At 42.3% G+C, this 23874-nt stretch overlaps 1 protein-coding gene across 1 annotated transcript in view; it reads left to right on the plus strand.

Moving 5' to 3' along the window:
* Positions 1-17137, plus strand: part of cntnap2b (contactin associated protein 2b) — a 47133-nt gene extending 29996 nt beyond the window's left edge. Inside the window, exons 18-25 of the mRNA XM_029524435.1 lie at positions 5711-5929; positions 7302-7538; positions 7658-7891; positions 7986-8119; positions 9913-10006; positions 14482-14712; positions 14804-14878; positions 16903-17137. Coding sequence (XP_029380295.1) covers positions 5711-5929; positions 7302-7538; positions 7658-7891; positions 7986-8119; positions 9913-10006; positions 14482-14712; positions 14804-14878; positions 16903-17102 — 1424 coding nt within the window. The 3' untranslated portion in view covers positions 17103-17137. The remainder of the gene's footprint in view (positions 1-5710; positions 5930-7301; positions 7539-7657; positions 7892-7985; positions 8120-9912; positions 10007-14481; positions 14713-14803; positions 14879-16902) is intronic.
* Positions 17138-23874: the final 6737 nt, after the last annotated feature.

Below are 23874 nucleotides of genomic sequence, written 5' to 3' on the forward strand. Positions count from 1 at the left end.
CTACATCCTACTTCCACTGGACAAATCCTCACCTTCCATCCCCGCTGCTCAGCATCCTTACCTAGATCTGCATACCTGAGCTTTTTCCTTTCATATGCTTCTTCAACTGAATCCTCCAACTCTCTCTGGGGAGTTGGCAATATATCATAAGTTGCCCCTATCAAAAATCTGCTACTACTTTCCTCCATACTCCACAGCTCTTTCGAACTATGCTTTTTCTTCTCTACACCTTCCCAGTTCAACCACTGTCCCTGCTCAGCCTGAGCCACTGCTCTTGCATTCCAACCTGCTCCACAACTAGCTTCTTCTTCTCTTTGGGACCTGCTCTACTCCACACCGGTTTGCCTGGGCCAAGCCCCAAGCCTCCCCAGCCTATCTGTACATTATCCACAATCTGTATGCCTAAGAGTTGCTTTTGCTTCCTGCACTGCCATTTTTGGATTCAATTTCTCCCCTTGGTTGAGTTTGGAACCATCTTACTAACAACAACATCTTTACTCATCTTTATTTCAGATATTTACCCAGATAGCAGGAGCTCTGTCCTAACCTTAGTACATTTAAACTCCTCCACTAGACTAGATACTGGGAGCTGAAGTATGCTTTTCCCATACAGTGCTACAGTACTTAAACATCTCGGAACACCAAGCCACTTCCTAATGTAAAAGCTTACTAGTTTTTCCATTTTCCCTGCAGCAGGAATCTCATATACCGACAGTGGCCGCATCAACCTGGGAAATAATCCAAACTGCAAACACCATAGCTTCAACTTTCCTGGAAGTCCTTATTTGTCTATTCTATCCAGTCCCTCAGCAACATCTTTCTGAAATTGCACGACCTGTTCTCTGTCATGCAAATCTGTCTTGTACCACCTACATAGACTCTTTTCTGGTTTTTCCCTAATTATTGGAATTTCCTCTTCATCTATTACAAACGTTCGATCACTTAATCGTCCTCTACTTATTGAGATACACTCTAGACTTTCATACTATTCATTCATTCATCTTCATCCGCTCATCCGGGACCAAGTCGCGGGGGTAGCAGCTCCAGCACACGACCCTAAACTTCCTTTTCCCCGGGCACATTGGCAAGCTCTGACTGGGGGATCCCAAGGCGCTCCCAGGCCAGTGTGGAGATATAATCTTCCCACCTGGTCCTCGGCCTGCCCAGTTGTCTCCTCCAAGCTGGACATGCAAGGGAGGCGTCCCAGTGGCATCCTTATCAGATGCCCAAACCACCTCAACTGGCTCCTTTCCACACGAAGGAGCAGCGGCTCTACTCCGAGTCCCTCTCGGATGGCCAAACTTCTCACCCTATGTCTAAGGGAGACTCCAGCCTCGCTCCTGAGGAAACCCATTTCAGCTGCTTGTACCCGCAATCTTGTTCTTTCAGTCATGACCCATCGCTCATGACCATAGGTGAGGACAGGAACAAAGACCGACCAGTGGATAGAGAGCTTTGGCAGAGGCCCCCTCACCCCATCTTCCCACAGTACCTCCCACAACATATCCCGGGGAACCCGGTCATGTGCCTTCTCCAAGTCCACAAAACACATGCAGACTAAATAGGCATACTCCCAGGCCCCCTCCAGGATATGTGCGAGAGTAAAGATCTGGTCCGTTGTTCCACGACCAGGACGGAATCCGCATTGCTCCTCTTCAATCTGAGGTTGAACAATCGATCGGACCCTCCTTTCCAGCACCTTGGAGTAGACTTTCCCAGGGAGGCTGAGGAGTATGACGCCCCGGTATTTGGCACACATCCTCTGGTGCCCCTTTTTAAACAAGGGAACCCTAATCCCGGTCTGCCACTCCTTTGGTACTGTTCCAGACTTACACGCAATATTGAAAAGGCATGTCAACCACAACAGCCCCTCAACACCCAGAGCCTTCAACATTTCCGGACGGATCTTATCAATCCCCGGGCTGTGCTACCTCAGTGACGTCCTCCTGGGAGATCGACACTGATCCTCCATCATCCTCCAGCTCTGCCTCCACCCCAGAGGACGTACAAGTTGGATTCAGGAGTTCCTCAAAGTGCTCTTTCCACCTTCCAACTGCCTCCTCAGTGGAGGTCAACGGTGATCCATCCTTGCCATAAATGGCTTGGATGTTCCCTCACTTTTCCCTCCTGCGATACCCAATGGTTTTCCAGAAACACATTAGTGCCTCCCGAAAGTCCTTCTCAATGCATTCTCCAAACTCCTCCCACAACCTCTGCTTTGCCTCCCTCACTGCTGAGGCTGCAGCCCTTTGGGCCTGTCGGTACCTTAGGAGTCCCCTGGGCTAAAATATCCTGGAAGCCCTCCTCCTTCAGTTGGACAGCTTCCCTGACCACCGGTATCCGCCACGGTGTCCAAGGGTTACCGCCCCTTGAGGCACCCAAAGCCTAAAGTCCACAGCTTCCCGCGGCAGCTTCGGCAAAAGAAGTTTTGAACATCGACAGCTCAGGTTCAATGTCCCCAACCTCCACAGGGATGCTGGAAAAGCTCCGCCAGATGTAGGTCTTCCTCCACCACCTAACCCAACTCACCATGATCGGGGCTGTGCATAGAAGTAAGCCCCAACAGATCCAACTGGTAGCACTCCACCTCCCGCACAAGCTCCGGCTCCTTCTCCCCAGCAAGGTGGCATTCCATGTCCCTAGAGCCAGCCTCTGACACCCAGGTCTGGGTCGTCGAGGCCGCCTGCCTTCACAGCCACCCAACTGGCAGTGCACCCGATCCCATTGGTTATCCCCACAGGTGGTGGGCCCACGGGATAAAGAAAGTGCCATGTTGCCACGGGCTGTGCCCGGCTGGGCTCACTGACGCGCTCACTGACGACCCTCCCTCCAGGCCTAGCTCCAAAAGAGGGCCCCGGGCTTCCTCCTGGCAGGGTCACTATTTTCTTCCCTCCTTGTTCCATGGGCTCTCGTGAACCATTCTTTGTCTGGCCCCTTACCTGGGACCAATTTACCCTGGGAGACCCTACCAGGGGCACTTGGCCCCAGACAACACAGCCCCCAGGTTCAAAGGGGCACACAAACTTCCCCACCACGATAAGCTGATGGTTCTCCAGGGAGGTGATTTTCACTTTAAGTTTTTATTAAGTCTCTCTCGTACTCTTTTCATACATGGCACCGTTGTAGTTATCAACGTCATACCATCCATGTATGCCCTAATTGGTGTAAGGTGCATCCCATTCTGCCGCCTCTCTCCACCTACAACCCACCTAGAACCTCTAATAATTACTTCCATTGCCATTGTGAATGCTCATGGAAGAATTGTACACCCTGCCATAATATATATTTGTAGCCTCTGCCAACCTGTTGTAAAACCTGCTGTACTTTAACATAGTCTGATAACCTGGAAATATCTTATTACTAAATTGACAACTACTCCAGGCACTCTAAAATACTCAAACGCCTCCCAAATAAGGCTATGTGGCACTGACCCAAATGCATTTGCAAAGTCCAAGAATATCACATGTAAGTCTCTTTTCTCACTCTTGGTTGCCTGAATTTGGTGCAAAATCATGCTAGTGTGCTCTAAACACGCTGTGAAACCTGGTATTCCTGCTTTCTATACTGAAGTATCTATTAAGCTATTCCTTTCTCCGTGCAACTACACTAAAGAAAACCTTCCCCTCTACATTCAGGAGAGAGATCATACGGAACTGACTCAGGTCTGAAGACTCCTCCTCCTTTGGAATAAGAACACCTCCTGCCCTACACCGTGCTCTGGGAATAGACTGTTTCTTCCAAACTATTCTTAATTGCCTCCACAAAAACTAGGATATCAGGTGCGCTTTTATAAACCAGGTAGGGGACTCCATTTGGCCCTGGGGCCGAAGAAGCCTTTGCACACCTGACGACCTCCTCTACCTCCTTCCACCTAGGTGGTCTAACATCCATTTCCTGATCTATCTCCTCTAATGGTGGCATGTCAGGTATTTCTCAGGTACTCTTCTACTTCCATCTTTGTATCTTTGAGCTGCCATCCCTTTTCCTGGTTAAACAATCCTTTAACAAACTTGAATGGGTCCCTGTAAAACACTGTCCTTACATATCCTTTATTTTTTCTCTTTTTCCGAAGATATTCAGCCCTTCTGAGTACAGCTAGCCTACTTCTCAACCACTCTTACAACACATTAATTCCCTCTCTCTCTTCCTCTGTAGCTCTTTTCCACAGCTTTCTTAATCTAACCCTAACCTTTTTTTTAGCTAATTTCTCCATTTCTCTTTGCCATCTAGATTTAGCAACCTGTATTCTTGCACCCCAAATCTTTCTACACCATAGGAGTAAATTATGTCTCCCATCTTCTCTAATCTATCACTTGAAGTTCCTCCTAGTCTGCTCAGAATTAGTCCCTGTTGTCTGTCTCCCATTCTTTGCTACTATTTGCCCTCAGTCATTCCACTTTAGCTTTCTGCTCCATGTTTCTCTCTTTGACTGGCCTATTCACCTCAGTATCAGCTGCATCCTTTCTTATAACCTCCTCCTCCACCTCTGTGGCTGTGTTGTTGATTTCTACCTGTCGCTGGATTTCATCCGACTTACTCAATTGACTTCTTAAAAAGATCTGATTGATGCGGCCACACTGCCCTTCCTTTCCCACACATCTCTTTCTTCCCTGATGGACGTATATATGTAGATGCCATATAAATTCATCAATATTATCCATAAGGATATTTGGGTGGCTGGCAATACCTTGTTGCATCAACAAGGTGAAGATGAACCTGCATCAGTTCTGTCCTGGTACTTCAGTTTCCTCCCACAGTCTAAAGACAATTATGTCAAGGTTAATTGGTGACTAAAACAGCCCACAGGTGTGACTGTTAATGTTTGTGTGTCTCTATATGTCTGCCCTGCGAAAGACTGGTGACCTGTCTGGGGTGTACTCACCTGGAAAACCAGCTGAAAATGGCTCCTGCACGGGATTCCCGGCTCAGGTCCTTTCTGTGTGGAGTTTGCATGGGTTTCCTCCCACCGTCTAAAGACATGCATGTCTAGGTTAACTGGTGACGGTAAATTGACCGTAGGTGTGAATGCGAGTGTGAGTGGTTGTTTGTCTCTGTCTGTCTCTGTGTGTTGGCCCTGTGATGTACTGGCGACCTGTCCAGGATGTACCTCGCCCAATGTGAGCTGGGATTGGCTCCAGCAGCCCTGTGACCCAGAAACGGATAAAGCCGTTGAAGATTAATGAATGAATGTTGGGGTGGCGCTGCCCAACTCCATTCTGAGGCTTTTAAAAAATATGCTAACCAATCTGCTCACATGCTGTCATTGACAGGTACTCTCATGAGAACTTATTTCAGTTTTAACCAACTGCTTTAGTCAAACAGAAGGGTGGCAGTTGTTAGTGCTGTCAACTCAGACTTAGTTTACATGTTCTCTCTGTCATGGGAAAGGCAAATTTCTCTATTCCCCACTGAAGTCCAACAATGATCAGTTCTGAGATCCCCGCTGTTCGCAACATCCACACCTACTTGACCAGTTATTCCACTCACATACAGTAGTCCTTGGTTCTTAGAAATTAAAGTAGAGATGAATTGTAAGAAAAATCTGTTTTTGCTCTGTGGACTCTGTGGACCTTGAACCGAAAAGTCATGTTGAGGAAATATCTTTGTCTTTCTGAAAGTATAAATGTTATGGATGTTTTTTGGAGTGAATCCAAACAAAAGAAGTTGGTGTGCCCTTAAAATGTTTCTGATTGTTATTTTGTCACCACAGGAGGTTCAGTGGTCATCTTTTCCTTTGACATGGGCAGTGAGAGGATGGAACTGAGTGTCCGATCACCGGTGCCACTGAATGACAACCAGTGGCATCGTGTGGAGGCTGAGAAGAACATCAAGGAGGCAGCACTGCAGCTTAATGGACAGTACAGAGAGGTCAGACCAACCCCCACACAGGGACACACAAAACTGGAGTTCTACAGAGAGCTATACATTGGTAAGACACACACACACACACACTTCTCTGGTATTACCAATGGAAATTAATTACACCCGTGACTGCTGAATATCTGAACAAGAAAGGTTTCATAGATTCATACATTTCCTGACTTCATAAACTAAGCAGGAGTCCTTTAAGGCACCATATATATATATCCATTTAAGGCAATGCATAGAAAGGTGGAGGTGACCTCCCTGAGAAAAGCAACACATTGACCACTCCAATCTTTCAGATTAGGATCAGAGAACCTCCTGGATTCAGAGGAGACTCTGGACAAGGGTCATTGGAGCAAACTGAAAGAGCTATATTTGACTTCACACAGGGGGCACAAATGGCCTGAATCAGATTTTTTCTTCCTATGCGATAGCACATCTAATTGTTTCATGGCATTTTGAATGGCACAAATCACATGGAGTCTGTTCTCTACAAACTTAGCCACTTTCATGTGATTCTAAATCAGATATGGATCTGACTTTGTGAAATTGATGTAAGTCTGTACAGCCATGCAACCCTTAATGGAATTTAACTGAATTTTTACATCACTGTAGATCAACAATAATTGTGCGGAGGCAGGAGTAACAAAAAAACAACAGACAAAGCAGTCAGTGGAGGGACGGTGAAATATGAAACCTTATTTAACCATATACGCAGATATCTGTAGCCTCCATGCCTGTTATTCTCAACCTCTTGTTGTTTACCTCCATTCACAGAGTTCTTTTCTCATGTGGGTCACATCGGGGTCAGGACCAGTTCATATTGGAGTCCAAGTTTTAATAGATAATTTGAACAGCTGCATTAAAAAAAAGGCTCTAGAAAGAAACCACAATTAAGCACTGAAGCTTGCAGTGTGAACGTAGTCTTTGTGTTTGTGCCTCTGTATACAGTTCAAGCTATATTTGTATGAAAATGAACCTTGTTCAGCCAAGCTCACTACAGCTGTGTTCCGAATGTTGTTATTCTGATCAATATTTTATGAGCTCCTATAGACAACATTTATAATTGACTAGGTGCTAAAATCACTGAGCTCTGTGAAGCTGCTGCATCTGTCAGTGTATTTATTGAGCATGGATTTATTTACGTTTAACTCCATGCAGTGGAGAGTTAGATCTGATTCATATTCTGAACCATCTTCATTCAGATCCCTCCTGTTCCATATGGTATATGTTTGAATGATCCACCCCTGGACAGCTACATACTACTGCTGCAGTAACCAAGCATGTTATAAAATACAGCTTGGTTTTCCTAAAATAAATTCTAAGGATAGATTCCCTTCAGACCCCCAATAAATGGAAGGTGCGAATGATAATCAGCATCAGCCGTGCACTTCATTACTCTCTGAATTAATGCTTGAAACGCTTGAATTTCCCAGGTGCTTCGAGTGGTCAGAGGGGATTCCTTGGCTGCATGCGTGCTCTAAAGATAAATGGTGAGACCTTTGACCTGGAAGAGAGGGCAAAGGGGACTCCAGGGGTGAGTCCAGGTTGTCACGGCCACTGCAGCGGCTATGGGATGCACTGCAAGAATGGAGGGAGGTGCGTGGAGCAGTACAATGGATACTCTTGTGACTGCTCCCTCACTGCCTATGATGGAACCTATTGCACTGATGGTATGATGTCAAAGACACCAGATTAGAAGAGCAGGTTGATTATATAAAATCATCTTTGATTTTAATGAATACAGCAAAGAGTGATGAACAAGCTACTGTTTCTGCCTGTGTGTGTGTAGATGTTGGCGGCTACTTTGAGACAGGAACATTGGTGCGTTACGACTTTCCATTGGAGGCAGGACCTATTGCGTTGCGGGATGTGAAGAGACTATCAGGTGTCAGTGTTCCTATTGAGACAAACCTGACTCAGGAGCAGCTGGTGTTCAGCTTCAGTACCTCCAGTACTCCCAGCATCCTGGTTTACATCAGCTCCAGGACTCAGGACTACCTGGCTGTGGTACTCAGGCATAATGGTGGGCTTATCAGCATCCTATCAAATGAATTTCTTCATTCTTTCATATAAGAAGACAGCTGGTGCATTGTTATCCTGCGCCTGTGCATGTCTAGGCACTCTCCAGATCCGCTACAGTCTCGGGGGCCTGACAGAACCTTACACCATAGACGTTGACCACCGTAACCTAGCCAATGGACAGCCACACTCTGTCAACATCACAAGGAACTTAAGAGAGATACGATTACAGGTTAGTGCTTCCTGCAACAGCACCCAACAATGTTACACTAAACACTGTATGCAGTAGATATGACTTAGTTTAGCACAAATATAGACTAGAGACAGACGAGAAGGCTGACATGACTAAATCTAAATCTGATCAGTTAACATCTTGTAGCTCTTTAGATGACTATAACAGCATATAGACACATAGAAAAAACAGACAGTTTGTTGGAACTACTTTCTGCAGCAGATAGTTGCGGTGGAACCTGTTCACTCCTTCTGTGTTTGATTGTGCCAGCGACTGCTTTAAAACAAATTACCCCTTGGGGACAATAAAGATTTCTATAAAATAAGATGTAGATTATTATGCATTACAAGAATTAGAACTGGCAATGGAATAAAAGTAGTGATGAAAAATAAAGGATAATAAGAGATGAGCCACCACCATAGATAAAAAGAAATAGAAAGTACCATAATTTCCGGACTATACGGCGCTCCTGAATTTAAGCCACACCCGCTAAATTTGAAGAGAAAAACTTTTTTGTACATATCTTGGCCGCATTTATTAATAAGCTGCAGGTGTCAGAAATAAGGGAGCAAATGGCATATGGCAGGAGTGTAAGTGTGTTTAATTTTAATTGAACAATTTCATTGGTCTACTGTGACCTGTTCTGTAATTTCATTGGTCTGATGTGACGCTAAATGTATTAGCAGCATGAAGCTCATTACCCGTTAAAATCCATAAATTAGCCGCAGGCAAGTGTGAAAAAAGTAGCGGGTTATAATCTTAAATTATGCTAACCAATAAATGAACAGAGTAAAGAGTTTGAGTAACCAGGTCAAGAATTTTTTCAGACGAGAAAAAGATGTGGAGATGAAAAGCAACTTAAAGCTGTTGCTTTTGAAACAGATGTCTCCTTAAATTTTGCCTGAAGTCAGCATCTCAAATTCAGGAAACGAATACCTGACATAACAGACATTAAAATTGCAGTACTCCCAAGGCCCAAAACGTACCAGCAACAATATTAAAAGTAACAATACTAGGTAGCATAACCTCAGGTTGGGCCCCAAACTGCTTGAGTCACTGTGCGCACTCCAGCTCAGATTGTCACACATCCTAAAACTGAGGTACTTGCAAGTGTACATAAGATTGTGATCATCACACCAAACACTAAAGTTTGCACTCTCTTTATACAAGGATGGGCAGTCATTGGCCTAAAATAGAGGTGTCGAGAGCACGGAATGCTAAGTGGTTTTCCAAGTTATTGCAGGATCCCTGATTTAGTTCCAGCCCGTAACAAAGTGGTGTGATGCAGATCGTTCCCTTTTCCCTCCTTTTTTCCTGTTGTTCTCCTGTTAGCCTCTCTGGCACATAAATAAATAAACCTTCGAGCTCCATCAGTGAGTCTGGTAAGTCCTGCCTAAACCATGATCTTCATGATAACTCGCCATTCTGGCCAACTCACGTTACTTATCATTGGTGGGGTTGTCTCGCACACACTTCTGCTGCCCCTCTTCTTTTAACATGGCTTTCTTGTTTTGATGTCTTCAAGCAGCAGATCTTGCACTGTGTTTCATTGACCCGTACAGCAAGAATGGTGTCCTTCGAGTAGGTTAACGTCTGTGGCCACTCGCCAAGTACAGTGCCAGAATGCTCTTTACAGGAACTCACCCATCACCAAAAGTAGAATCAACAAGGCCATAAGTGCCGCCATTACTCAGCAAAGTTGTGGTGTTGTTGGAACCATGAAGAGAAATTCTTTATGTTAATATCAGATTCAATTTCCCATCTGAAATTGTTCCTCTGTCTATTTTCTCTAGTTGGACCACTACCCAGTCTCCACCTACACTCTGCCTGAGGCTTCTGACGCCCAGTTCAACTTGGTCAAAAGCATTTTTCTTGGAAAGGTCTTTGGTAAGAGTGTATATTTGTGTATCTATTTGTACATATCTGCCCCACCATTCACCGTCCAATCTTGCATAAGTTGGCTTCTCTGACCGGAAATCTACATTTTTTTATGGGATCACTGAGAACACCTGATGTGCTATTTCATGAGAGAAGGAAAGTTCTCTTTAAAAAGTTATGAAAACTTGTCTGGCACATTGATTCCAAGATAAATTAATTTAGAAGTGACTTTGAAAGGGAAGGTGTTGAATGATAATGAACATGCTGCTTCATTTACTGGGAAGAGCTCACTCTTGGATAGGTTGATTTTATATCCAGAGAGCTTACCAAATGTTTCTAATATATTCAAGGCTGATGGTAGGGAATGGAAAGCGTCAGAGAGATAAATTAAGAGGTCATCTGCCTATATGGAGACCCTATGTTTTGGCCCTCGCAAAAATCCCTGTTAGTTTTTTTTGTCTGGTGTAAAGGCAGTGCTAGTGGTTCAATTGCAATAGCAAACAACAGGGGTGACAGAGGACTCCCTTGTCATTTGTCACAGGAGACTGAGAAGAGTTCAGATGAAACATTATTTGATGTTACTGAAGACATTGGGGCTATGTACAACAGCTTGGCTCACGATATGAATTTCTGTCCAAAGCCAAACTTTTCTAATGTATAATGTAATGTGTAATGAAACTACCACTTCAGGTGTAGTAGACTGTGAGGGATGCTAGGTTATGTTCAAATCAAATCAAACCAAATCAGATTTATTTGTATAGTGCAAATCATAACAAAGTTACTTAGTTACCAAGGCATGTTACATATAGAGCAGGTCTAGACCAAACTCTTTATAAAATGATTTAAAGAGACCCGACAGATCCCCCGATGAGCAAGCACTTGGTGACAGTGGCAAGGAAAAAGCCCCGGGGCTTTTGTTGGTTTGTAAAGCAACTATAGCCTTTGCCATCTGCTCAGGAGATAGTGGTCTGTCTAGAGACTGCATTGTGGCTTGGCCAATCTTGGGGAGAGTAATATCTGTAAAAATTGCTCCATCTCAAGGGGGGTGCAGTTTTGTTCAGAGGTATATAATAATGTATAGTAGTTTCTAAAGGCACTGTTTATTTCCAAATAGTCCCGGTTAACCCCATATTGTGTTTTGGTTTCAGAAATGACATTAGAAGCATCAGGACTGCCTGAGCTGGTGAGCGAGAAGCCTATGAGCTTTCTCTGCAAACTCATAGTATGAATATCTGGATTTAAGCAGCATTTTTTCAATATCAGTTGATGAAAGTGTGTCAAATTCTGACTCTAGAAGAAGGCGATGAGCCATTAGCGAGCTGATTGTCAATCTGAAAAGTTTTATCAGTCAGATGGTTTACTGTCTGTGCGCGCTGTTTCTTTGTAAATGATAATATAGCTATTAACCAACCCCTCATATATGCTTTAAGAGCTTTCCACACTGTGCGATGGTGCATTTCAGGAGTAGAGTTTGTTTGTATGTAGATATCAATGCGAGGCACTGACATTAGCCGAATCTTCATCTGAAGGCATACTTGTATTAAATCTCCAGCGTGGATGATTATAGTTATATCAATGAATTTCAATTTAAGGGAGAGTGAGAAATGACAGTTGCTTCATATGTGCAAGCCCTGACTGATGGAAGAAGCCTCTTATCTGAAAGAAAATAATTAATACAGGAGAAGATTTGGTGAACATTAGAAAAAAAGAGTAAGCCCTGGTGGTTGGGCATAATCTTTGAGAAAATTGTTAATTGTCTTCGCCAACCTGGATGTAGTTATTTATCTCTTGTTTGATCTGTCCAACATTGAGTCCAAGTGTGTGTTGAAGTCGCCTCCATTTATGAGATGATGAGAGTCAAGGTTTGGGGTGGATGACAGAAATCTAACAAAAAAACCCTCATCATCATAATTAGGTGCCAGCACTGCAGGAGCATTGAATTGGGTTCCAGTTACAATAGCATAGCTCCAATTTCTATCAGCAATCACATCTGAAGCAGTAAATGTAACATTTTTGTGTATTATGATAGCACCCCCCCGGTCTACTATTGAAAAGAGATTGAAAACTCTGGGAAACCCACTTTCTTCTCAATTTCACATGATCAGAGGAAGACAGATGCATTTCATCTGCAAAGATGTGAATGGCCTTTTCGTTGTAATTGAGCTCTGCCTTCTCTTGGGCCAGGCGGAGAATCTGTTCTTTAACATGGAAGAAGTGGGCCCTGACATGAAGGGTCTAGGTGGTTGCCCTGTCTTTGGCTTAAGTTGGACTAGTCGGGAGCTCAGTCGATCTTTGAAATCAAACAGGTCTTTTAGGAAGTTGGAGATAAATGCTGCTGGAGTTTTGCCCTCTTCCCCTTCTGCAATACTGACTATCCTTAGGTTGTTTTTGCCATCGACCAGCTCTCTCGATCTTCACATTTATTTTGAAGTGTTCGAATCTCACTTTTGGGAGCACTCATGATCACTTCCATTTCTGCTAATCCATCGCTAGTCTTTGTTGCAGAGTCTTCCACAGCTGCTAGTCTCTCCTCATGGAGGTTGATGGTCTGCTGAAGGGGTCCTGTTGTTTTACTCAGCTCTGACTTAACAATGGCAATATTGGCAGAATTACAAATGTCCTGAATTATATCTCTGAGCATAGTTGCTGCTACCTCCTCTTCCTCATTAGCATGAAAGGTTTGGTTAGCAGGAGGAGTCCAGGAGGACTCAGAACTTAAAACTGTTGCTTGGAAATGCATTACAAAGGTCCCACAACTATTTCAGAAGTAACACATTGGCTAAATGGTCTTTTTTGATCAATTGAAATTCCACCTGTTGGGAGCTGCTGAATATCATGTCTGCATCTCACCAGCGCACAAATAGGATCGAGGGGCTGTCTCAGTTGACACAACCTTTCAACATTACATGTGCTGAAGGAGTGGGGTGGTGGTCCCTCTTCAGAGGCTGTGTGCCAGTTACAGGGGCATCATACTACTCGGCCTCTTGGGAAGAGTTTACTCTAGGTTAATTGAAAGGAGGGTCCATCCGATGGTCAAACCCCAGATTGAAGAGGAACAATGCAAACACCAGACCAGCTCTTTACTCTTGCAGAGAACCTGGAGGGAGGGAGGGAATAGCCTGCTGCTCCATACAGCATAATTTCTATGAAATTTGTACAGCATCATATGTTCCTGCCTATACCTGTATTGAATATCTCCCTCTCCCGCTCTCATTCTCTCCCTACTCTACCCAACTTTGACCCCCCCCCCCCCCGTGTCTCCCTCTCTCTCTCCTTTTCCTTGCAACTGTGGCCAAGAGACTATTTAAAGAGACTGTTGGGTCTCTTTAAATAAGTTTATAAAGAGTTTGGTCCAGAATTAAATCTGATTTGATTTGATTTTATTTGACTTTTGAGAGCCATCTGATCCCTATATTCCCAAAGTGAGAGCTATGTGTGGATGCTTGCTTCCAAATCTGTTTGTGATATGCATGGAAAGGATTTCAAGGTGCAGCCATGGTGAAGGCAGGTTGCAAGTCTGTAGCTGGAGGATCGCATCATAGCTTTTTGCGTATCATGTGGTCCTGTTGGCCCCATCGGCCTTAGATCTACAGAGCTCACTGGATCAATTCACAGCTGAGTGTGAAGGAGCAGGGATGAGGATCTGCACCTTTAAATCTGAGGCCATAGTTCTCAGTAGGAAACCAATGGAGTGCCTACTCTAGGTGGGGAAAGAGTACTTGCCCCACGTGAAGGAGTACCAGTATCTCAGGGTCTTTTATACAAGGGGAACTCTGGAGTGTGGGAATCAAGGCAGCTGGTGTGTTGCTGCACCGCACCATTGTATCCACAATGGAACTGAGTCAGAAGGCAAAGCTCTCAATCTACCAGTCAATCTTTGTTCTAAGCCTCACCTATGGTCAGGACCGAAAGAACAAATTTGAGGATACAAGCAGCCCACGGGGTGGCTGGGGTCTCCTTTAGTGATAGGGGGAGAAGCTCAGTTATCTGGGAGAGACTCGGAGTAGAGCCGCTGCTCCTTTGCGTGGAAAGGAGCCAGCTGAGGTGATTTGGGCATCTGATAAGGATGCCACCAGGGTGTCTCTCTCTTAACTGGTTAGGAGACCTTGGGGCAGGGGCAGACCCAGGATGAGGTAGATCATATCTCCTCACTTGGCATGGGAGCACTTTGGGATCCCCAAATATGAGTTGGTCGAGGTTGCCAGAGAAAAGGAATTCTTGGGCTTCCTGCTACAGCTCCCTGCTTGGTTCCCCTGTAACCCGACTTCAGATAAGTGGTTGAAGATGGATGGAATGATAGTTTGGTTAAGTGGGGCCTCTATACAATACTTTTTAAGCATAGTTTTTAAAACATTGCATTGTTTGAGTAAAACTGTAAAAAAAGCATAAAAAGTATTGCTTAAAAGTATTCATATACTTTTCCTAAATAAAATATGATAGAAAGAGAAGTTTCACTGACTCTGTGATTTTTTACTGCTCTACAGAAACTGGCCAGATAGACCCAATCCTGATAGAGCGCTACAACACACCAGGCTTTGTGGGCTGTCTGTCAAGAGTTCAGTTCAACAGTGTAGCACCTTTGAAAGCCGCGTTGCGCTTCAGTCTCACAGCACCTGTCACCACTCACGGGATTCTTGTCCCATCAAACTGCGGAGCCTCACCCCTTACTATCTCTCCAATGGCCTCGGCTAGTGACCCCTGGCACATGGAAGCTGGTAAAGAAAAAAATTGAAGGAAGATTAAGATATTTAAAATAAAATTGGAAAAAAAAAGAAAATTCAAACAGATCTTTGCTTACTCCCATAGCCGGAGCAGTTTTCCCATTCAATGAGGACAAAGACAGTGTTGATGGTGTGGACCGCAACTCTGCCATAATTGGAGGTAAGTGTCCTGTGAAGGTCATTTCAGGAGACACAGATGTAAACGCTGTGAATCGTACTAAACTATTTCTTGCTGGTTGAAAAATGGAAACTAATTAAATTGCTTAATTTCAGGCATTTGATCAAAGATCAAAATAATATAAATATGACTAGGCAACTTTCTTCATCTGATATTTCAAACATATTTTCTTATAAAAGGTTTCAAAGATTTTTGGCTGAGTAGTGTAACTTGTCCTATTAGATTGTAAGGATTGTAATTGTTGAGGCTGTTTGTCATGTAGTAATTTAGTTCAGTAGGATAGCTTGTGGAGGGTTGCTATGCTCAACTGGTCACTGCGTCTGATAGGCAATGGAAGCAATGTGGTATGCACAACACTGAAATATGTTTGCAAAACATGGATATACGAAAGAAAATTAGACCCTTGAACCTTGAGGAACACCACAGAGTGAATTAGTGGAGGATGTGTTATATATTCTTAACTGGCCACTTTAAGGCAAGTTAAGCAGGACCAGGAATGAGTGTCCAGAATGTCCACAGTCTGCCAATGAGTGGACTGCATATATTAAACAAATAATTATTTGTTTAATATGTGAGTTACCGTTGTAGGGGAATTAGATCATTGAAGTTAATAATATCAATACCCCTTTAAGAAAAAGACTCAACAATGACATGAGACCAAAGGTTGTTTATTTAACATAAATTAACAGGAACAGACCAAGTCAGCAAAATCACAGAACAGCATGATCTAAAATATACAAATCAGCTGAGTGAGATATGTACTTTCCCTGAGTAAATTAAATGCTAGGATGATGAGTGAGGGATTTAAGGCTTAATTTGAACGGAGATTGAAATGATTTCAATTAGTTTAGAATATAAGTAATATATAAGTTTATATATAACTAAATATATAAGTTTTGAGGTAGTGTTTTCTTAGAGTAAATATAACACCAGACTTATGACAGATAGCAATAATGTTGCATCAGCTTTCCTTCTCAGCTGGTCTTTCCAGGACATGCTGCGGCTGCTTCAACTTCTAACAAATATTAAACTTGGTTAGTCGGCCGATACTTAATTACATGTTACAAACAAAAAAAGTAGTCTTAAGTTAGAACGCTCGCGCACACAAAGACACACACAATGAAAACAGAAAAACGTCAACTGGGACAGAATTTTTAAACAAGCATTAGCTACAATGAACAGGTCCGGAAGGAAACTTATGAAGTCTGCAGTTCTTCAAAAGTTCCTGATTGGTCCTTTGTTGTGACGGACACAAAGACAAAAAGGACAACTGGTAAAAATAGTGCAAAAGTGGCTAAGCTGCAAGCGAAAGACAGCAAAAGCAGAGATTCTAGTGTGCGTGTGGTTTCTCTTGTGGGCGTGTCTAGATGAGGAACAGAATCCCCATGCTTTCTGAACCAATGAGATTTTTGATGTTTTTTTTTTTTTTTTTTCCAAAGAAAACAAAGGAAGAATCTTTTTAAAAGCATTAAAGTCGCTCACTCATCTCATGAGCTATATTTTGAGATAAAACATTCCTGTACATACACATTCTTTGGTCTAATTTTAAGTTAATAGTTAGTTAAGAACATGAGAGAAGGAATACATAAAGCAATATTATCACACAAGGTTATTTATTGCCTTTTGGGAAATCCAGTGCTGCAATAAGTATCCTGTTATCCCAGAGCAGGGAAGGATCATTCCATGTGCTGTTACACCGTTCACAATATTTCTTCTGATTTAAGATAAAGGATGGAGGTTAGGAGGCAGGGCTGTAGTTGTCCTAAGTGGCTCAATTAAAGCTGTTTTTTAATTAAAGCTGATGTTTCCTCAGCACAAGAAAGGGACCAGGGACCACATAGAACAAGAAAGGCATTTGTCTGACCATCCATGAATGTGAACTGAAACTCAGATGTAAATGAGCTGAGGGAGGAAACGTGTTGGTTTAGTGGTTTAATGGCACTGGAATGTGATCAGTAGTCCATTGAAGACCAGAACCCTTCACTACTCATCTGCTTTGTTTCCAGGCATCATCTCCATGGTGATCTTCATTGTCCTCTGCATCATGGTGTTCGTGATCCGTCACATGTTTCGTCACAAAGGCTCCTACCATACCAACGAGGCTAAGGGGGCAGAGTCAGCAGACTGTGCAGACGCAGCGATCATCGTCAATGACCCAGCGTTCACCGAGACCATCGATGAGAGCAAGAAGGAGTGGTTCATCTGAGGCTGCCTTGGCCACCCGGACACATGACATTAGGATGTATGTTAGTTTTCGAAGCATAGGGAGTAGTCGTGAGGTGACCCCACCCCCAACCCCCGGGAGCCTTGGGAATGTACCAAGCAGTTTATTTAAAAACTTTATGGACAGCGGACACCATGGCATTGCAGCATGGATTTTAAAGCACAGGGCGCAGCACTGCCTAGCAGAGCCCATGTGGTGGTGCGGAGTAGTTGATTTTAACTTGATTTACAATGGACAGACAGATAGGATGACTCAGAAAGATGACAGTGCCATGATGAGTGAGTGTGTTCATCAGGTTTTACTTTTTTTATATGTATATATTTTTTTATTTCAGTTCAACTTGCTAAATTTATTTATGATTCGTATTTAAGTCATATATTTTTTCATTCATTTATTTCTATATGTTCATATCTTTGTGCCTCTGTATGATGTGCTGGTATTTTTTTAAGACAATGATTAATTAATGGTAATATTTAATAATCCCAATAACCCTCCACATCTGTAGCAATTCTAATTTACTGCAGCTTCTTTTATATTCACTCTCATTTTTCTTTTCTTATTTTCTTTTTATTTCAGTTTAATTTTAGCCTTAAGACTGAAAACCGAACAACACGTGTGTGTGTGTGTGTGTGTGTGTGTGTGTGTGTGGCCTGCCTGTAAAGGAGATGTAGCCATGACGTCTGCATCATTCGTACTAAGAACCAGGAGAAAAACGCAACGTCACACTTGGATTTATTTTTGCATCCGCGTATCTGATTGTGTCTTACTGACTGAAATTTTTCTTTTTACTGTTTTTGCTGCCAAATTCATTCACAGGTGAAGAAAGAACTGGCTCCTGTCATTCCATAAAAACTGGACTCGTTTTGTGTTTTTACTAGATAACTGAGGCTGATGCTGTCCTTTCTATACATTGCCAATTGCAATGCATCAGGGTTTAGTTCAGGTTTTTTAACTAATTTGACACTTTAACAACAATTGAAGTTTAGCCTAGTATAGCGCAGACATATGCACGGAGAAACTATTAGCTTAGCCTAGTGACCCAGTTCGGCTTCCAGCAAATCCACAGCTGTCTGATTCACTTTGGCTGCTTGGGCTCCATCCATGACAGCAGAGATGAGTCAGGGCTCAAGCTTAACAACTGCACTATCAGGGCAGGATGTTCATTCTAATGACACTGACAGCCATAATGTCTTTTTTCTATTTCAACTTCAAGATAATTTGTGAATCACAGCTTGGTGTTGCCAGAAACTACACCCAGTTTGCTTAGAGTGACATGAGTCACTTATGAGTCACTTATGATTTATGAGTGCACATCCAAACAGCTTTGAAATGTATTCAACACAAGATCCACAATGGGCAGTGCTCCTCTGTTATTTTATTGAGAATCGTTTGAATTTAGGAAAAATTCAAATGTGACAGAAACAGGATAACTTGAAAAACATTGTCTTGGTTGCAGTGCTATGGAAAAAGATCAGCACTCAGTGTTGGTGTTATTACAGAATTGTGTAGGATTTGGTCTCTAACTAACAGCAGAGAACCCTGGATTGAACCATGAGGGACACTATAGAGTGAGTCAGGAGAGGAGTAAAGCCAGCCATCCGCACAAAGAAACATCTGCCTGACAGATAGCACCTCCACCGCTGTGCTGAGCTCTCTACAGCTGATTTAAGGAGGATTTCGCTTTAAAACTGACAGCAAAATAAAGTCCAGAAAAGACTTGGTGAATTATGTAGGTAGGTTACTAATTGGAGCCCAAATGTAAATCTGGTTTCAGTAAGGTGTAAGTAAAAGTCTTATGCACTCACATTCAAGATGTGACATAGACAAAAAACACACATATGTTCACACATATGTAATTACATGAATTCTTGAAACTACATAAATGCAGTGTAGCTATAGCTTCTTCACCTTGGTGATGACTACTGGAACAAAACTTTCTGTAGCATCTTCTGCACTTTGGGACCATGACTCTTTGTCCAGTTGAAAGAGGAGGAAGTTCAATGGTTGTGATTCTTCTGTGGAGGCTTTGGCACTGATGTAACTGCCTGGTGTACAGGGATGCTAGTTTAAGCTGTGACTCAACGATCATCTTACTGGACCATTTAACTAGGGTTATGTTACTAGAGGGCTTTGATCTGAGATAACTGGACCACTACAGCTTTGCTATTTTTTTCCACTTATGAAGGAGCTCCCTGTCTCTCTGATATGCTAAGCTGGACAAATCTATACTAAATGATGATGAAATGCTTAGACATACTAACGCTTATATTTTCATCTAACTCTGTTCAAGATGGCAACAAATTAAACAATAATCGTTCCAAAATAAACAGTAAATCAGCTTCTGTTGGCAGGAAGGTGGGAGCGTCTTCATTTCCATCTAACTCAGTGAATATCATTGATTCTGTCTTTCCTCTCAGAGATTTTGAGGCCCGTCTCTTTTTAAAGGAGGTAGCATTCTTAAGGTGGACTAACACTACTCCTGAGGTCAGGGTTCTTCTCTTATCTGTCCTTTAAAAACCTGAGCTACATATTTGATTTTTATGACATAAGTTTCTGGAAGAGAATGTTGTTTCCCACATATAAAACTACGGCTTACATCCTGACATTTGATTGTATTGCAATTGTGTTCTTTTGACTGCACTGCAGTACAGTGGCATGCTGTTTCACACTAAATAACACACACTTCTGTTTGATGAGCCATTGTAGTGTCACCTTACTTTTTGTTCATGTTACATGTATAAAACTTTGCTAAACTGTTGTTTTTACAGCTGATTTCTCATTATTTGTGCTTTTCTCATTGTCTTGAAAAAAAAAGCTTTCTAATGGAAAGAGAAGTAAAATATGAGAACTAATATTACATTGGCTATTGTTAAATGCATACATGCAAACATACACTGTCTATCTGACAACCCAAATTAATCAATCGTGAGGTAGTGAGAACCAAAAGGACTTTACATTGAAATATGAGCGATCAGAGCTGGAGATGAGGAAGGTGAGATGTTTTCACTGTTGTATTTATTTAGTTGTGTCAGATCTGGATCCTGCATATTCAGAGTCAGAGATGCGTGAAGAAAAAACTCAGCAGAAGCATAAACCTAACAGTTCAAAAAGGGCTGTTTGAAAAACTCAGTTGCCCAAGGCACCTAAAGGTCCCCCTCGCTCATGTAATTCTCAGAGCCCAGTTTGCTCTGACTGGCAAATGCCATAGCAGCTACAGGTAAACAATTATGAACTGTGCCACCTTCACAATCTGGAGTGAAGCCGCTGCCAGACATCCAGGGAGAAGAGAAGGCGTAAGTGTAAAAAAAAAACTGTAACAAATCAAGGTCCGCAACAAATATTATGCTTCATATTAGGGATGAGCGAGTACAGCACTATCCATGTCTGTATCCGTATCTGCTCAACCATCTACATTATCTGTATCCATATTGGTACTTGGAAAGGGCGGGACTTAAACCAGAAGTGGGCCTGGTTTACACAAAAGTTTAATTTTGTTGAGCAGCTTGTACAAAGGTTAAGCATTTAGCCTTTCTCTCTCTTTCACACACACACACACACACACAAATATGCATCTGCCCATGTAGAAAGAGATTTATGCATAACACATCATGATAATATATATATATATATTTTTTTTCACTATTGTATAAAAAGGAATACTCCTCCCATTTGCTCCAGTGTATATATGCACACAGAAATGGTCAACTTGAAATGGATGTAACTGGGCACGTGGATGAAACTTGTGTCGCATTCTTTCATGATCTGCTGGGTCATGTGAACCTCCATTAATATGTTCTGATGAAGTTGTGCTGCCTTCCTGACCTCATGGCCAGCTGTTTTCAGGATATATCTGTTTCTGCAATGGCTTCTTTTGGTGTTGATCCTAAGAAGTCATAATATGTTTGACTAACTCCTTGTAACTAACTAACTTTTTTTTTTTTTGCATTTTTTCCCCTTCTTATGTTGGATGCTGGCCTCATCTTTGTATGGCTTCTGAGATAGTGAGCTTGTCCATATCTACACACGCTCAGTGAATTTTTTTCTGACCTTTTTGGCTTTTGGTTAAGCTAACCAAAACGTGTAATAGGCCTTACTCGTTGGAAAAGTGTATAAGTGCATATATGGGCAATTCCTTTTCCTGCTGCCTGCTGACTTCACATATTGATATTTGAAGGCCAGTGCACAGTCAGGAATCTTCTTGCTGTCCAAGACTGCTTTAATTTTTTTGGTTGCTTCAACTGGCCTGATTGATTCCCATGCTTTTTTTAATCAATCGACATTTTAGTTAAAATAAATAAATAGATTAAAATTAATATAAATAACAATAATAATATATTTTTTTTATTCCTCATTGCCTGTTTACTTTTTGGTTTGCCTGTTGCTTTCCGTTTTGATTTGCCTGTTGGCTTGCCTTTTGGTTTGCCTTAAGTGGCTCTAGCTCCTCTTCAACTTCTTGGGTCACGACAGGCTCATGGCCTTGAGACTTATATCTTGCGATCTTTTCCCTAAGAATTCTTCTGTTTTCAGACCATACTACCCTCAACCAATGTCATTTGGTCTTGCTTTCATTGTTAAAAAGTGTGTGGCAAATTTCAAAATACCTGTATTTGTATTTTTGTATTTAGGGTTATCTAGGTTTATAGCAAAGCACAGTTTGGAGTACAGTACAATAAATTATAAGGTGTTATTATAGTTGGCACATTTGCAGAATGAATCAACAAACGCTAACAGAATGGTAAAGGGTCATTTTATTGATTTTAGTAAATATTTTCAAGTAATAAATGCATATTATGGCCATATAAAATACATTTCAGACAAATCTCACCTGCAGTAGATAGGGCATTGCAAATGTGATGTACTACAGCAAACTGAATGGTAAGGGGACATTTTCTTTATTTCTGGTGCACATTTTTCATTACTTAATACGGAAACATGTCATTTACAGACGGTCCCTCAGTGGACCATGCTGAGTGACAGTAGGTTGACAATGTGGAGACTTGAAATCGTGAGGATAGTTTACAGTAATCTTATAGTTTATCAAAGTATGATGACGTATCTATTAGCTATAGTCTTTAATTATGTTGGCACTGCGGTGGATTAAAAAAAACACAAATAATAACGAATGTCAAGCCAATATCGAATAACCAACCAACTTCACCACAGTCAATTTGTGTTTCTTTTTTTCTCCTGCTGTAAAAATAAAAAACACACACATTCGTGTGCTGTGAGAAGTTGTCTTCTACGATTTCTTCCAATTTCCACACTGGTGACCCCGACCCCAGCCAGCACACTCATGTGGGGCCCAGCTAATTTTGTCCTCAGTTTCCATGGAGTTGATGATGGGCCCTTGTTGGGCTTCATACAGATCCCACATGGGCAAAACTGGTTTTTCCCCACAAGGGGCCCACATAACTTCCCTTACATGGGTTGATGAAGGGCCCTTGTTGGGTTTCATACAGTTCCTATGTGGGCAAAACCAGTATCTCCCATGTGGGCTCGTGGGTTCAAGTTGGGCCCCAAAACTGCTTTATGTAGTGCTCCTGTGGACCACAGCAGATGCATATGGGCTAAATTACATTACATTAAATCCTCAATTACAAATATACATTTTGCTTGCTAAAGAATGGTGTTTAAAAGTAAACAGAGACTACATGCTACTTCCTTTAAATAAAGCAGCATTGGTATTGAATATATAAATCTTACTGAAGAGTAAAATAATGAGAAGAAAAATAAAAAGCTTAACATGTAGAATTTCTTTATTTGTCACAGTGTCAGGCCGGGACTCAAACAGGACTCAGGAGCAGAGGCTTTGTAAGTCACAGACTTTATTCTCGGCAGCAATGACCTCAGAACCAAGTGAATAAAGGAAACAGGGCTATGAAACATTAACTTTAACGGGGAGTCACAAGGGAAAAAGGGGGACAACACAAAACACTGGTAGGGAGGAAAAACCTGACTAATAAAACAAAAGAGAACTCACTCACGCTTCTAAGCGGAGGATCGATATAATTCTATGAAAATATTATGAAACTCAAAATCACTCTCAAGGAGGAAAACACAAAAGCTATGAACATTAATCTATACAACAGATTTTACAAACAAAAAGTCACTCATATAGAGGAAAAAAAAAACAAAAGGCTATGTTGAAAAGGAGCTAACTCTGATATAGAAATTTACAAACGAAAATTCACTCAGTAGAGGATCAAAAGGCTTACACAAAGAGACGAGAGCTGTGGCATGGACGTAACGCTGGTGTGGGACATGAAATGACGAGACACCGTGAGCCCAGACAAGACAACCTCACCACGGTGTGACACACAGACCTCAATCAGAACAAAGACCGACTAGTGATGGCATCAACTGTCAAATTTGATTTGAACAAGCCTCACACCTCTTCCTAACATACAGCAAGCAAGCAAAATCTCACAGATGGAACTTGCAAAATTTTCCAGATATGCAACGAGCGATGTCACAGTGAGAGCCAGACAGAGGGGAGACACAAGCTGCTCCTCGCTGTCAGACAGTTGCAGGCAGCTCTGGGGAAGAGGCAGAGCTGAAAACTGGAGCTCCTGCAGGAATTAGAGCCAGAGTCTGCTTTCTTCCAGAGCTGTTTACCGGCGGGAGGAAAGCTCAGAGTTTAATCTTCACACTTCACACAGGATTTTGTGGCTGCTATAGGCTAGTATATGAACATTGGTGCCGAAATGAAAAGGTTATAAGCGACATGCACACTCTAATGTAGGATGTGTCCCAG

This window comes from Echeneis naucrates, chromosome 17 (assembly GCF_900963305.1).
Source record: "Echeneis naucrates chromosome 17, fEcheNa1.1, whole genome shotgun sequence".
In the NCBI taxonomy this organism is placed as follows: domain Eukaryota; kingdom Metazoa; phylum Chordata; class Actinopteri; order Carangiformes; family Echeneidae; genus Echeneis; species Echeneis naucrates.